The sequence below is a fragment of the Protopterus annectens genome, chromosome 3.part1 (genome assembly GCF_019279795.1).
Source record: "Protopterus annectens isolate FY-2018-M chromosome 3.part1, PAN1.0, whole genome shotgun sequence".
Classification (NCBI taxonomy): Eukaryota; Metazoa; Chordata; order Ceratodontiformes; family Protopteridae; genus Protopterus; species Protopterus annectens.
In genome coordinates this window covers 1,906,766,780-1,906,780,944 of record NC_056732.1, presented here as the reverse complement: position 1 = coordinate 1,906,780,944, position 14,165 = coordinate 1,906,766,780, and the positions used below count along the sequence as shown (strand labels likewise).

The 14,165-nt window shown below is 41.0% G+C and overlaps 1 protein-coding gene across 1 annotated transcript in view; it reads right to left on the bottom strand.

Moving 5' to 3' along the window:
- LOC122798819 overlaps nucleotides 1-14,165 on the bottom strand; it is a gene marked incomplete in the record, with an annotated part of 443,322 nt that overhangs the window by 117,605 nt on the left and 311,552 nt on the right. Inside the window, 1 exon segment of the mRNA XM_044067942.1 lies at nucleotides 5,582-5,852. Coding sequence (XP_043923877.1) covers nucleotides 5,582-5,852 — 271 coding nt within the window.

Here is a 14,165-nt window from a genome sequence, read left to right as displayed (position 1 = left end):
GTAGTTCGGGTCTATTGTGGCCCCCCCTTTGTGGAGTGGGATAACTGTCACAGTGCGCCATTCAATGGGCACAAAGCCTGAGGTGAGGCTATGATTGAACATGGTACTTAGGTGGGGTGCCAGTTCATTCTATAGTTCATGTAGAAGGCACCCTGGGATGTTGTCAGGTCCCATGGATGCTGTGTTCTTGGCTTTGGAGAGTGAAGTTTTTACCTGTGCAGTCGTGATTACAGGAACTTTGCATTCTTCTGGTATAAAGATGGGCCCTTTAGGGGGTGAGAGGGGGGGTAAAGTTAGCACTGAACCTATCTGCCAGGATGTTGGTAATATCAGTTGGTTCTGTATATTTAGTGTCATTGTGCTGTAACTCAGAGCAGACTTGAGTGTTGCCATTGAGATTTTTGACATAGCTATAGAATGCTTTGTGATTGTCTTTAGAATCAGTGGCAATTTTGTTTTCATAACTAGCTTTGGAGGATTTTATGAGGGACCTCAGCTTCTTACTGAGGCTGACCAGGGAGTTCCTCCAATCGTGGGATTTTACTCTTTTTTGCAACAGTTTCTTTCTTCTGTTGTAGAGTTTGTTTATGGCAGAAGACAACCAGATTGGCTTCCTTTTTTTGGAGGATAGCATCTTGGTTCTGTTAGGGATAGCACGATTCATGCACTCGTGTAAGTGCTTATAAAGTGCATTTGTGTAGGATTCGGCAGTCGAACGAATATACGTATACGTGTGTGCTGCCATAAGGAAAAGGGACACTAAAAATCCCTTAGTGAAACATAGTTTGCATTGTAATTACTGTGGACTGTTTAGCTTTTTTGTTTTAGAACAAACAGATATTTTCTTTGGTGATTATGACACACTGTTGGAGGTACAGGGACTTAAGTGGTAGGTGCTCCTTCATGCTGACTCTTTCCCTGGTCTGAATGAGTCCCTTAATATTTAATGTATGTTAAATGTATTTTAGGTGGCTTAGATAAATATCACATTAGTAATTCAGCTTTAATCATTAAAAAAATATCTTTGAAACATCCAGAATCCTTACACGTAGTGGTTGAGTTGTTTTTAACTGCATTTTTATTACTGCTACATTAACTTGATTACTGCTACATTTCCTTGGCTATTGTTGACTAGTTTTTATTATTTGTTTACATGAAACAAATATATTTTTTTATTGGCTGCTGGTTTTCTATATACTGAAGTATTTGTGTGGATATCTTTATTTCTGAAGAAGTTCTTGTTACAGTAAAGAACGAAAGCGCTCAAATACCGGTTTTGTCTCTGTGTTTTTCTTCCTATCTTTGAAAGTTTGTTAGTTGTACATTTGTATACGTATTTGTACAGGGCATTTGTGTATACCTTAATATAGTTGTCAGTCCCATCTGTGGAAAGAGGAGCTTGGAAATTATTTATGCCATCCCTTAGGAGGGTATAATTAGCTTTGGTGAAGTTTTTTAGCCTGATGTCACCTAAGAGGGGTTCAGGTGTTATAGATACTTCAAATGTGACTGATTTTTCTGATCATATTTAACCAGTGAGGGTCCTATACTTGTGGTGGTGCAAACATCACCCATGTTGGTGAGGACCAGGTCAAGAATATTTGAGCCTCTTGTGGAGATTTATACGATTTGTTCCAGGACATTAGTGTTGTTAAAGTCCAGGAACCTTTGCGCAAGCATGTTGGTACTTGTATCGGTTTCCCAGTCAATGGAGGGATGGTTAAAATTCCCCATGATTAGAGTGCTTGCTTGTAGTTTGATTGACTCAAGTAGGCCCAAATAAGCAGTGTGGGTATCTTGCATCACTGAAGGGTGCCTATAGCTAATGATGACTTGAAGGTTTTTTTTCCCATAGTTAGTTGAACTTGGAGTAACTCCATGGAGTTTTCCTGTCTAATCAGTCTAGAGGTGTATTTATGTTTGATGAAGATAGATACTCTGCATCCTTTGGTTCTCACACATTCATTTTGCGGTCTGAAAGTGTGGAAGGCATTGTAGCCTTGCAAGGCTGGGGGTACTCTCTGTGGCCCTGAACCAAGTTTCTGTCACTGCACGGGCATTAAAAGAGGAGTGCTTCCAGACAATGCAGTTTCTGATTTAAATTCCTAGCATTTAGCAGCATAATCTTTAATGTATTTGTGACTGATATTTTCATGTCTGAAATTTTATTCTTGAGACCCTGCCTAAAAAAGGCACTATAGAGGAGGCAAGTGCCTTAGCCAATAACCGAAAGCCTAGAGGTGACAGGTGATGCAGTGTGGTCTATCAACCACATAATCCCAGGCTGACATGAACTGGATCCCCCTAGAATGGCACCAGAAACTAAGCCAATTGTTGAAGTCAATCATTTTCTGTCTGAATTGAGGCATCATCCTAGGTGAGGAGAAGAATGCTGCTCAAGGCTAGGGGCATAGGGGCATACCTGTCTGGGACAGATATTCAAAGAGCTCAATCATGTCTCTCTTCATATAATCCAGTGAGGTATGTCTGAAGTCATTCACACCAACATGAACTATGATGGAGACATAACAGTACTTGTTGCTGTGAGACTTGAGTGCATGTGTGATCTGGTGGATCCTGGCACCCAACAGACAGCTGACCGTAACCTTCTCCTTGTCCAGCCTGGTGAGTGGGACATCTGTGTGTCTCACAATGGATTCATCTATGACTAAAATATTTGGTTTAGATGTGCTTTACCTTACGGGCTTATTTGGCGAGACAATGGTGCTTGTGTTTTTATGTGTATTGAGTGCTGTAGGTGCTGTATTAGGTGTAGCATGTTTGTGTTTGGAAGTTCTCTGGTGTTCATGTAGGTTTCTGGTGAGTACCTCATCATATGATGGTTTATGTGTTGAGTGCATGGTTTGTGCAGGAGGTGTAGTATGTGAGCTGACAACCTGTTCAGTGTTACTGTCCTGTGCATGAGACAGCATGGATTCCAGATTCTTAGTGTAGATGCGTCACTCACAAATTGTACTTGGGTGATTTAGGAGTAGAGGGTTGTCACTGTATATGAAGCAGTTGCTACACTCCCTCAGGATACCCATGTCAATCAGGCTGTTAGGAGAGACTGAAAGAAACTGACCATCCATGATGCTAGGTTAAATCCTGTTTTCACAGTGCGGAGAGAAAATGGGGTGTGGTATAACTGGATGCTCTAAATAGGGCCTGTATTAATAGGGTGCTCTATAAAGGGTCTATAATAGCAGGAGATCTCTAATGGTATGAGACTATTGTAGAGTTGGTTGTTTTGGGACTGTTTAAGGAGCAAAAGCACAGCTGACATGCTCCATGAGCATCTAACCACAATTTGAGGACTTCTCGGCCATATCACGGGCAGCTACTAGGGGAAAATATTTATCTTCTGAAGTTTTTACATCTATAGCCACCAATGTTTACCCCCATTGTGTGGTAGTGTACGATGGTGCACAGTGATGCACTACCTGTAAACAGATGAAATGCAGCAGGGCAGTGGCTGGTCACCTAACTCTGTTGAGCTGTGTTAAAACAGATGATGTGGCATTACATGCATGCTCTAAACAAAAACTGCAGCAGATGACAGGGGAATGGAATGCAAAACTGGAGGCTCAGAAGATGAAACTGAGCACAGATAAGAGAGGTGAAATGGCAGCAAAAGGGGGAAATCAGAAGAAGCTGAAAAGAGAGATAGAAGTGAAAATAATGGAACACATTAGCAGCTTCAAGTATATGTGAGGGGTGGTTGAGAAGAAGAGACATCTAAATAAAGAGGTCAAACCTGGAATCAGAGGAGCTACAGCCAATTGGCATAGAGTGTCAGGGTTAGCACATGATAGAAGAATGCCAAAGAGGCTGAAAAATAAGGTGTACAAAACAGTGGTGTGACCAGCACTACTGTATAGTTCAGAAACCTGGGCAGTAAAGGCAGAGCAGTTGAGGAAGCTAAAGGTGATGGAGATGAAGTGTCTGAAATGGGTGGTAGGATGCACACTGTGAGACAGATAAAGAAATGAGGACATCCAAGCAGAAACCAAAGTATTTCTGATTGCAGACATGGTCAAAGACAACAGACTATGGTGGGTCAGGCACATGTCCAGAAAAGCAGATGACAATCTAATGAAGAAGATCTGACAAACAGGAAGAAGGAAAAAGGAAACGGGCATCCAACAAAGGGATTTGTGTGAGAGGGGACATGCAACAGTCAGGCATTACTGTCAAAGAAGGTAACAGAGTTGCATTGAATCAAGAGAGATGGTGACAGTTGATGCGGCACCATAACCCCTTGTGTGTGTGTGTGTGTGTGTGCGTACACACACACACACACAGTATATACATATCATAGTGTGAGTGTGTGCAAGTCACCTACATATGTGCTTTATGGCATGACCATCCTACCATTGCACGGAACTAATTTCCTCTTCAAATTAGATTACTAAATCAACTAAAACAATTCAAAGCAGCTGCTAAAGAACACTTAAAAACTCTCTGGTACTGCTTCTGTTCCCACCCAACATAAACTGCCCCCCCATCCACAAACTACCAACTACTTAAACACTATTCGTAACTTTCATTCTCTACCCTCTACTGTTTTAACTTTTCTGCCTCCCCTGGCCTTGCTTAACAGTCTCTTTTAACTTGATGTCTTAACCTTTAGCTTAACTCTTCTCTTTCTGAGTACTTCCTCTAAACCATCACTTGAAAGCAAATAATGTTTATGTAGAACTAATACTTTAAGACTGCATGATTATGTCTCTTCTCACATTTCCTGCATATTAATGATGACTTGTAAATATATCATATTAGCTTAATGCTGTTTACAGTTGAGATTATCCTTTTGAATATTTGCTTCTGTAATTTTTATTTCTCATTGTACAAACTGCAAATCATTAGCGGACGGGAGTTGCTGTGTGGCCTAAAACGGGGAGCCGAAAAGACACACACACACTGTATAATGTTTTGCAGTTTTCTCCCTGTGCCTCCTCTGAAAAAAGGCTATTTTCAGCTCAGTCGACTATTCCTGGTCAACAAATGTAAAATACATAAATAAAATGATACTTGTCAGTACACATAAAGCCTTATAAATATGAGATTTCTGGCTTTAGTGTCATATGCTTTGATATAAAGATTGCTACAAAACTTTTGTCATTAAAAGAGAAGAGCCAGTGTTACTAAGGTGCAGAAATGTGACATTGAACATTCATTCAGTGAGACATATTAGTAGTACCAGAACTACATGTACCTGCTGACAATATAAAACCATACATAGCAATGGCTGAATATTTATGGTACTGTTAATAATTCCCAAACAGAAAAACGCAAAGGCATCCTTTACAAACATGAGGAACTGAAAGGGGTAATATTGTTTGTTTTCAAAAATCTATTACAAATGATCAAATAATCACCATTACTGTTATGGAGGAGTTATACAAGCATTTTTCTATTACAGGAGGATTTTTGGCTGAACTCTTATTAATTTTTCTGTGAGAACTGTTCGATTTTCATACTGAAGACATATATAACCTGGCTACAATTTGCCTTTGTGAAGACTTGAACATTTCCATACAATTTAAATCATCATATTACTGTACCTTTGCTGGTAAACCTTTAGTTTCTTCAGGTATGTTTTTCTGATGGTCCTGGTGTGGGGTTTGCTGACTGCCATTTTGCTCCCCGTTATGTTTTATGCCTTCTTGGGAATGTGACTTCAGCATACAGCTGGCAGTATCAGGGTCTTTGTTTTCATTTTCTGATGATTCACACTTGATGTTCTTTCTGTTGAATTTAATAGACTTTGACTTTTCATCATTTTCTATAGCATCCATGTTTGAGTGTTTCTCCCCGTTTTCTCTAATAGCAGAATGGGCAGATTCTCCCTAAATAAAAAAGCACATTTTAAGAGATTGATTGGCTAATATTGAATCTTACACCTCCTTTTGTTCTTTTTCCCTGGAAACAGTTTCTGACAAAATGTTATTTACATTTTCTATTTTTCTAAACCTATTGCTACTGGCAGTAATACTTACAAACCACAGAAGAAACAGAAGTTCTGACTGACAAACTCAGTATAACTATTTATAATTTGGTTCATCTTACAGACTACAGCAGAATATGTATTTTGAGGCCCTCAAAATCTCAACTTATTGGTTTACCCTATCCTTTATGTCAAAGTGGGCTGCAGAGATAGTACACTGAACAATAAATAAAGTACTTTTTAGAGATAAGTTTATTTTAGCATTTCAAATCACCTGATTTGCAGATAAGGTAGAACTGAATAAAATAAATATAAATATATAACAAGTGCACACATACCTACAAAAAGATGTAATATTAATACAACTGAAACTATACTTGACTGGATAACGAGCAATGTTAAGCAGAAAACTATTATTTGTGGTAGGCTCAACAGATATTGGTCTGATCAAAATACTAACACATCACACTTTAATATCAATCTATTCCTTCAATATCTAAATTTTGCACACCTGTCTCTCTAACTTATAGAATAATCTATAAACCTGGCAGCTGCCCAGCCTTAAAAACTATCTTACCACCCTATACTCCACTCAGAAACCACCGCACCACTCGCAAACTACTTCTACAAAAGCATAAATCTACCAAAACAGCTGAACAATGCCTTTACTCCTATGCCATTGCTAAACTATGAAATGCCCTACCACCAAACATTTGTGCCATTGAATCCCTCAGGACCTTTAAATTTACATTTAAAGACAACTGTGTTAACTCTCACTTCTGCTGTTGCTGCTATGCAACAGCCAACTGACCTAAGCATCTTTGCCATAGTTTACTTACTAACTCTTACCCCTTTAAGCTTCTCTAAACCACTAATAACTCCTCTCCTAGCTTCCGTAACACTCCCATTTTTCCTATACTTCCCTTTTCATAAATTTTTCCCATATACCTAGCTGAAATTCTTTAATCCACCCCCACTTTACCTCTCACCGTAATCATTTCTACAAGCCATCTTAATCTAACCTTCTCACACAAATTCCTCTCTCTCATCTCTTCTCTCGCAACTAATCCCTTACCTCTTCTACTATTTCTATATTCATCTACATCTCACAACATTAAACTCCTTGCTAAACATTTACCGTATTGCTTACATATTAAAAAGCTCTATTACCTGCATACTAATTTAAAGAAGTCTGATTGGTTTGACCTTGAGCTCTACAAAACATTCCCAAATGTTACTTATCTCTTATATGCAAACCATGGAAACCTTCATTATGAGTGTATATAAGTTTGTACTAATATATGGCTACTCTACATATATTTTTTATTTTAATATCTTGTGATTGGTCTGTCTTTAAAAATATTATTTACACTTCATGATTGTACTTTATGATTGTACTGTGTTAATTTCTGTAACTATTGTCTCCAGGCCACTGCTGAAGCACCTGCAGCCTGTAGCACACACTTGTATGTAATAAGCATCTAATACAAATTTCCTGTCTCTGTTGACATAGTATATCTTCCACACCATTTCCACCCATTATATGAGAAAGGAGATGGATTCTACATTGAGGGCTTATATCTCCTTCAGTAGTTGCATGGGATTTCCTGATTACACTGCAAATCAGCTGTGCATGCTTTAATTAGCATTACTCAACCATAAATTGGTTCAGAGGCAACCACTTGCTAATGAGAACCATCTTAAAAAGCCATCTAAAAAAGGCAAATTCCTACACATGTAAACCATTGTGTATGACAGTTATTTTGTACGGTGAACTTGTCACAACACATATACATCTGTATCTTTCAAAAGAGGAGTATTGTAATGCATCAGCTATGTCATCTTTTTTTTTAAACATAATGTATACATTTTAATATACTTAAGAGGAATGGGGATTACATCAGTACCAATGACATGCCATTGAGCTGCAGCTGTGTAACACCTACAGAGGATGTAGACTGCAGCAAGGGTTTAATGTTGTCTGTTAACTAGGGGCACAGGTCTCCTGGATACTGGCTTTGTTTACAGTTGTAATACTACACAGCTATGTTTTGGCACTGAACTATAGACCTATGTTATGGGGGCATTCCTGCTGTGGGGCACACTACAAGTGGACTCCTGTGTTGGGTGTGTGATCATATGTGATTGTCTGTCATGGCACAGGCAGGTGTATGTCACTATTGCCAGTATCCTAGCTGCCTCCAGACCCTTTGCATGATTGCCACGCTGTTGCATATGAGATATGTAATCAAGCGAGGAATACCGATAGCCTTCCTTAAATGCTGTATCTGTGCATACTGTACACCCGCATATGTGATCCTGAGATGTGTTCATAGGTTCATAGGTTAGTACTAGGCTAACTGCCTTTGTGGGCCATTTTAAGCCTAACCATTTACCCCATCTGAGAATCAAACCCTGGACCTTGTGTTTGTAAGGTGAACACCTTAACCATTATGCCAACCTCCCACCCCACAGGAGTGCATGAAGAAAAATGACCTCACTCCTATTGTCTCAGACTGTGGGTTTTACAAGTCTGTAATACTGACAGCAATATACACAGCTTAACATATATTGAAACATAGTACTGCACAGCATAGTGGTGCAGGTATTAATGTGATGCTTTCCCATTTATATCATTCTTTTGTATTTCAGGTGATAACATGCATGCCAGATGTCACCCACCTTTCACTGAGGTGGAAAACAACTTCATAATTGAGTCATTATGACACCATTACCAAGTTCTGCTGTTCATAGGGAGGGCAAATAGGCAGGAGTAACAAGCCTTGTGGTATGAATGGGTCCATAACATAAACGATGTGGGGCATCAGAATGACACATATGAGCAGGTGTGACACTGTGCCACAGACATGAGCCACTTGACACATAGAAGGGCAGTGGACGTGACCAGGGATCATCAGGTCACTAGTGGTGGGCCTGCAGTAGAACATCCTCTAACAGCCCCTGATGGATTCCTGGTGAACCTTGCAACACAGGACAGCTCCCAGGGTTCCATCACACCATATGTCGTGGATGTGGGTACCACCATTTCCACACAAGATGAGTGTCCAGATATGTTTAGTTGAATCAACAATAGACTGCTGTATCATTTAGCGTGTCAGGATGTACATAGTTTTATGTGGGTGTCAAGTGTTTTATGGGGTGAGGGGAAGTAAGTTACCTGTAGTTTTAAGCTCATGCACAGATTGTGACCCACATACCTGTTATCATAGCAGCTACTGTAACTGGGGGATATTTGGAAATGGTACCAATGTTATACTGTAACATGTAGCGCTGTTTACATTACCTCTCCCTCAAATGTTTTCCAGGTGCATCAAGAATAGGAAAAGGCCATGCTTCTGTCACTGGTAAACATAAAATCTTTTTGTCACAGATGTAGATTTACTTCAAGATATTACCTAAAGTGTCATCCCAGGCCTACTGGATGGAAACATGTACTGTCTGCATGACTGAAACAAGTGGAGATATGTTCTGACTGTAGACACTGTGGTCATACCTAGGCCTTGTAGGTGTGACCACAGAGATTGATTTCACAGTATTGACAGGACCTTTCAGGTGGCCATACCTGTAAACTTTGCAGAGTTCTGCAGAATGTCAACAGTGTACATAACTTATGTATTGCTCATGACAGTCCGGTTTAAAGAGCTGTTTTTCTGACATATTTACAAATGTGGGTAAGAAAAATGACCTCAGCTCGTATTGTCCCAGACTGTGGGTTTTACAAGTCTGTAATACTGACAGCAATATACACAGCTTAACATATATTGAAACATAGTACTGCACAGCATAGTGGTGCAGGTATTAATGTGATGCTTTTCCCTTTATATCACAGGTGACTTGGGAGGTTGTTCGTTGTTCCCTTCACAACCTTATGTCAGTGTCTCTTCAGACTCTGATGATAATGGGGCCAAAGTGAGGCACAGCTGGGGGACGCAGCAGCTGAATCTGTCACAGGGGTTTACATCCCTCGTCCACCATCATTAACATCATACACAGTCAGTATACCTATGCATACCTAGTCCCCTGAGTCCACAGATATTGGACAGTCAGAGGATGGGGACATTGAAAAGGGAAGTGTGGCTACAGTGAGTGTCGACACTGGCAATTGCTAAACAGTTGACCAGGTTTCACACGGGTGGACTGATAGGGGTGCTCATACGAGACCTGCTATCCCTTCAACACCTGTTGCAGGTGTCTCATCACATGTCACTCACCCTACATTTAGAGCCATCATGGATTCACAAGCATGATCCTAAAGTTCAAATGCTCAATGTTATGGATGCAGCACAGTCTGACATCTGTGACTGCCTCCACCACATTACTGATACCCTGGATTGGTTGACAGAAGCAGTGGTAAGATGTTGGTCTGAGACAGATCACATACTATTTGCCTTGGAACGCACATTGTCTGTGATGGAATGCCTGGTTGGAGTTGAGCATCGAAGTCATGGACATATGTCAGCAACTACATCTGCTAAGAGTCCACATGGCCATGCACAATCATGGTCCCATAAGGACAGTACATCCAGTGCTCCAGAGTGGTATGTGCTCTTCATACCAAGATGTGGTAGGTCATGGGCTTGTGGTCCTGGGTGGTCCCATGGAGGACACAGTCCTAGCAGACAGCAGTCACCCTCAGGTAGTAGCCCAGCATCTGACCTTGGGCATAGAGGTGCCAGTTTAACTCCTGGCAGAGCCATTTCTCATGTTCGGGGGCAGAGATGATGAACTGTCAGCTCTGCCATGCATGGCTCAAAGCTGTCCAACATACATTCATGTAGGGCTAGCAGTGAGCTTGGCTGTTCTCACACAGACACTCACACACCACTGTCACACTCAGGTCACCTCCAGACACACATGCCACATTTACACAGTCCGTCATGCCTGCTTCCCTTTCTGACTCACACACACACACACACACACACACACACACACACACACACACACACACGTGCCAACCTATTGGGTCAGCCTAGGCCTCCTGCACTCCCATGCAGCACCCTGTGCAAGTGATGATACATATGTCACATCCCTGTCATCATTCTGATCGATGCATTAAAATGAAGCTATGTGTCTGATGCACAGGGTAGCTATTTAAAATAATTTGTATTTGTTTCCTCCAATGTTGCCTTTGACATGCTACTTGTACTGGTCAGTCACATATATTGTACACTGCCATTTTTAATCAGTAAACCACATTATGTTATGTACGTTACATTGGATGCTGTTGTAATGGCTGTGTAGTCAAACAATGAAAGGTGTCTCATGAGACTATGTTTCACTTTCAGGAATGTGTAGGACACAGCAATGGGTTCACATCTACAATAAACCGATTAATGTCAGAGCATAGGATGGAATGACAGCACAGAAGAAAAATGTCATCAGAAAGGTAAAACAGTATAGTTGCATGGATCCATAGGTTCATATGTCTATAATAGCCTAACAAAAACAGGGGCATCTTTCATCCTAGCCATGCATCCCTAAACTCTGACAAGTTCTGACACCCTCGATAAGTGTAAGCAGGGTTTTGGAAACTAACGCATGGACAAGCTGGCATGTGCGAGGTGAACCACCTACACTTTACCTGTGTCCATTAGAGACATTTGTCCTAAAGCAGTTATCATTGTCGTGTTTCCCCATCCTGTCGTGTAACTTGCATGTGATTTGCATTAGGACAGAATTGTACATCACATGCATGGGGAGCCTGTTACATATTGGGTACAGTGTAAGGCTACATACCTGTCTCTCCAATATGTCCTGTTTATACAACAGTCAAGGTGTAGGTGTGTAGGACAGGTAATTCTCATGCTAGTCCTTTCTTGGATATGTAGGAGGTACACAGTGGGGTCTGACACCTCCACTCCAAAGCATGTCGTAGACTTGCAAGGCAAAATTAATAAGTGCACAGTTGAACAAGTTTTCTGTGCATGCACAGACATCCACATCTTCACTGCACAGAGTGCCTATAGACAGTGTTTTGAGGCTCTCAACCACAAGGCTGTGGCAGCATGACCCTAATTTCATTGCAGTTGTACACTGTCACATTTTTAGGTATGCTATTTCCACCCTGCCTAATAGCAGGATTATAGTTCATGCAAGTGCCACATGCCTGGCAAAGCATCATACTCAGTCTACCATGTTATGCCACACTGTTGGTACTGTTTTACCTCAAGGTTAACAACATACAGGTGACAACATATTAAATTTAAGCATCTGTCAGGCCACTGCCTAACCATGGCCTGTTGTGATGTATACACTAGCAATAATCTATTGATAATGGCATTTTCACTGACTGCTGATGAGATGTGGAAAGTGTCCCCAACCCTCTACTCCTACTTCACACAAAAACAAAGTATGATGGAAATGACTATATTACAAACCTTGAATCCATGCTCTCTCACACTAAAATATAAAAATGAGCAGGTTGCCCCAAATCCACATCACACATCCACACATGTGTGAAGGTTCTTACTAGACACATAAGTAAACACCAGACACCTCAGAAACCCAGAAGCAAGCCTACTACACATAATCATACTTCTGCAGAACACAATATACATAACAGCTCACACACAGCTATCTCACCAGTCAAACACCCAAGGTAAAAACACAAAATCAAACATATTACTCAAAGATGATTACATCATGAGACTCATTGATGTGCTTCTTACCAGGCTACATGAGGGAAAGGTCACATTCAGCTTTCTGTGAGGTGCCAGGGTATGGCACATGACACATGCACTCATGTCTGTCAACATCACGTACTGTTATGAGTACATCATACTTCCTGTTGGTGTGTATGACTTGAGACATACCTCTATGGACTGTATGCAGAGACATGACTGAGCTTACATACTATGTGTCTCAGGTAGGTATGCCCTTGTCCCTGAGCTGCATTTTACTGTCATGTAGGAAGATGGCTCAATAAAAAAAGGAAAATGAGTGACTACAATAACTGCCTCAGTGTGTGGTGTCAATGACAGGTTCTGTGACCACTGCACACCCTGTCCTCTCAACACATACACCAAGACATCCCCACAACCTGACCCATACTTTGTATCTCTAAACAGCAGATAGTACATGGGGTCTCTTTTATGTGAAAAACACAGCATGTATTGAACCTGCTAACATTCCAGGCTGCGTCCTATATTGGATCCACCATAGATTAGTAAAGCCACTGGGAACTCTTTACAATCACAGTCTAACTACCAGCTGTATCACAGCTGAGTGGACAATGGCTACTGTTATCCCTTGACCATGGGAAATATAGACATATAAGCCTGACTAGCCATATCTGTAAAGCCATGGGGCAAATCATCATGGACCTTATCAACAAAGATTTAGATCATCTGCAAACACTTGACTGTACACTGTCTGGATTTGTGAAAGGCAGATCATGCCTGTTAAAGCTGGCAGACATCTATGAGGCAGTCACCAATGACCTGGATGGGGATCATCTGTGCGTATAACCACCTGGACCTAGCCAAGTCATTTGACACTATCATCCACTCAGGCATCATTGGCAAACCCACCCAACCATCAACAGTAATATCATTAGAGGGATCACTAAATGACAGAACACATATAGTGCAAATAGGGGGGTCCACCTCCAATATCAGAGCTGTATCCAGTGGTGTTCCACAAGGCTCACTCCTGGGTACTCTACTGTTTGTAATCCATTTAGTTGAAGTACAAACACAAAGCAAATGTCTGTGGCTGACAAGGTTGTGTAATGCCTAAAAAAGTGGTAGAGGTCATAGGATCTCCAAATTATGTCAACATCCTAAATGAGGGTGCTAAATGAACATATGCCTGTTGCCACAATCATGGCCATAAACACCATGAAAATACATGCAGTATCCTTCCTTTTGAGACCAGTAATGTTCCTACTAAGTAGCACATCAATAGCAACACTTCAGGTACATACTCATAGTTGAGAGACCCAGACATACAGGTTCACACCTACCTTACCTTAGATCACCATGTCTCCACAGTGGTAAGAAGGGGATTGCATGTTCCTCATGTCATAACTGAGGGCACTGTCACCCACTTATGACGTAGGTATAACCTTTATGTACTCTTCCCCATCAAGTCAATATCTGAGTGCAATGGCCATTTTGTTATGTACCTTTCCAAGCACCAGTGGCAACTACAGAGACCACAAAGGTTCCTCACAAAGGAAATTAAAGTCTACAGC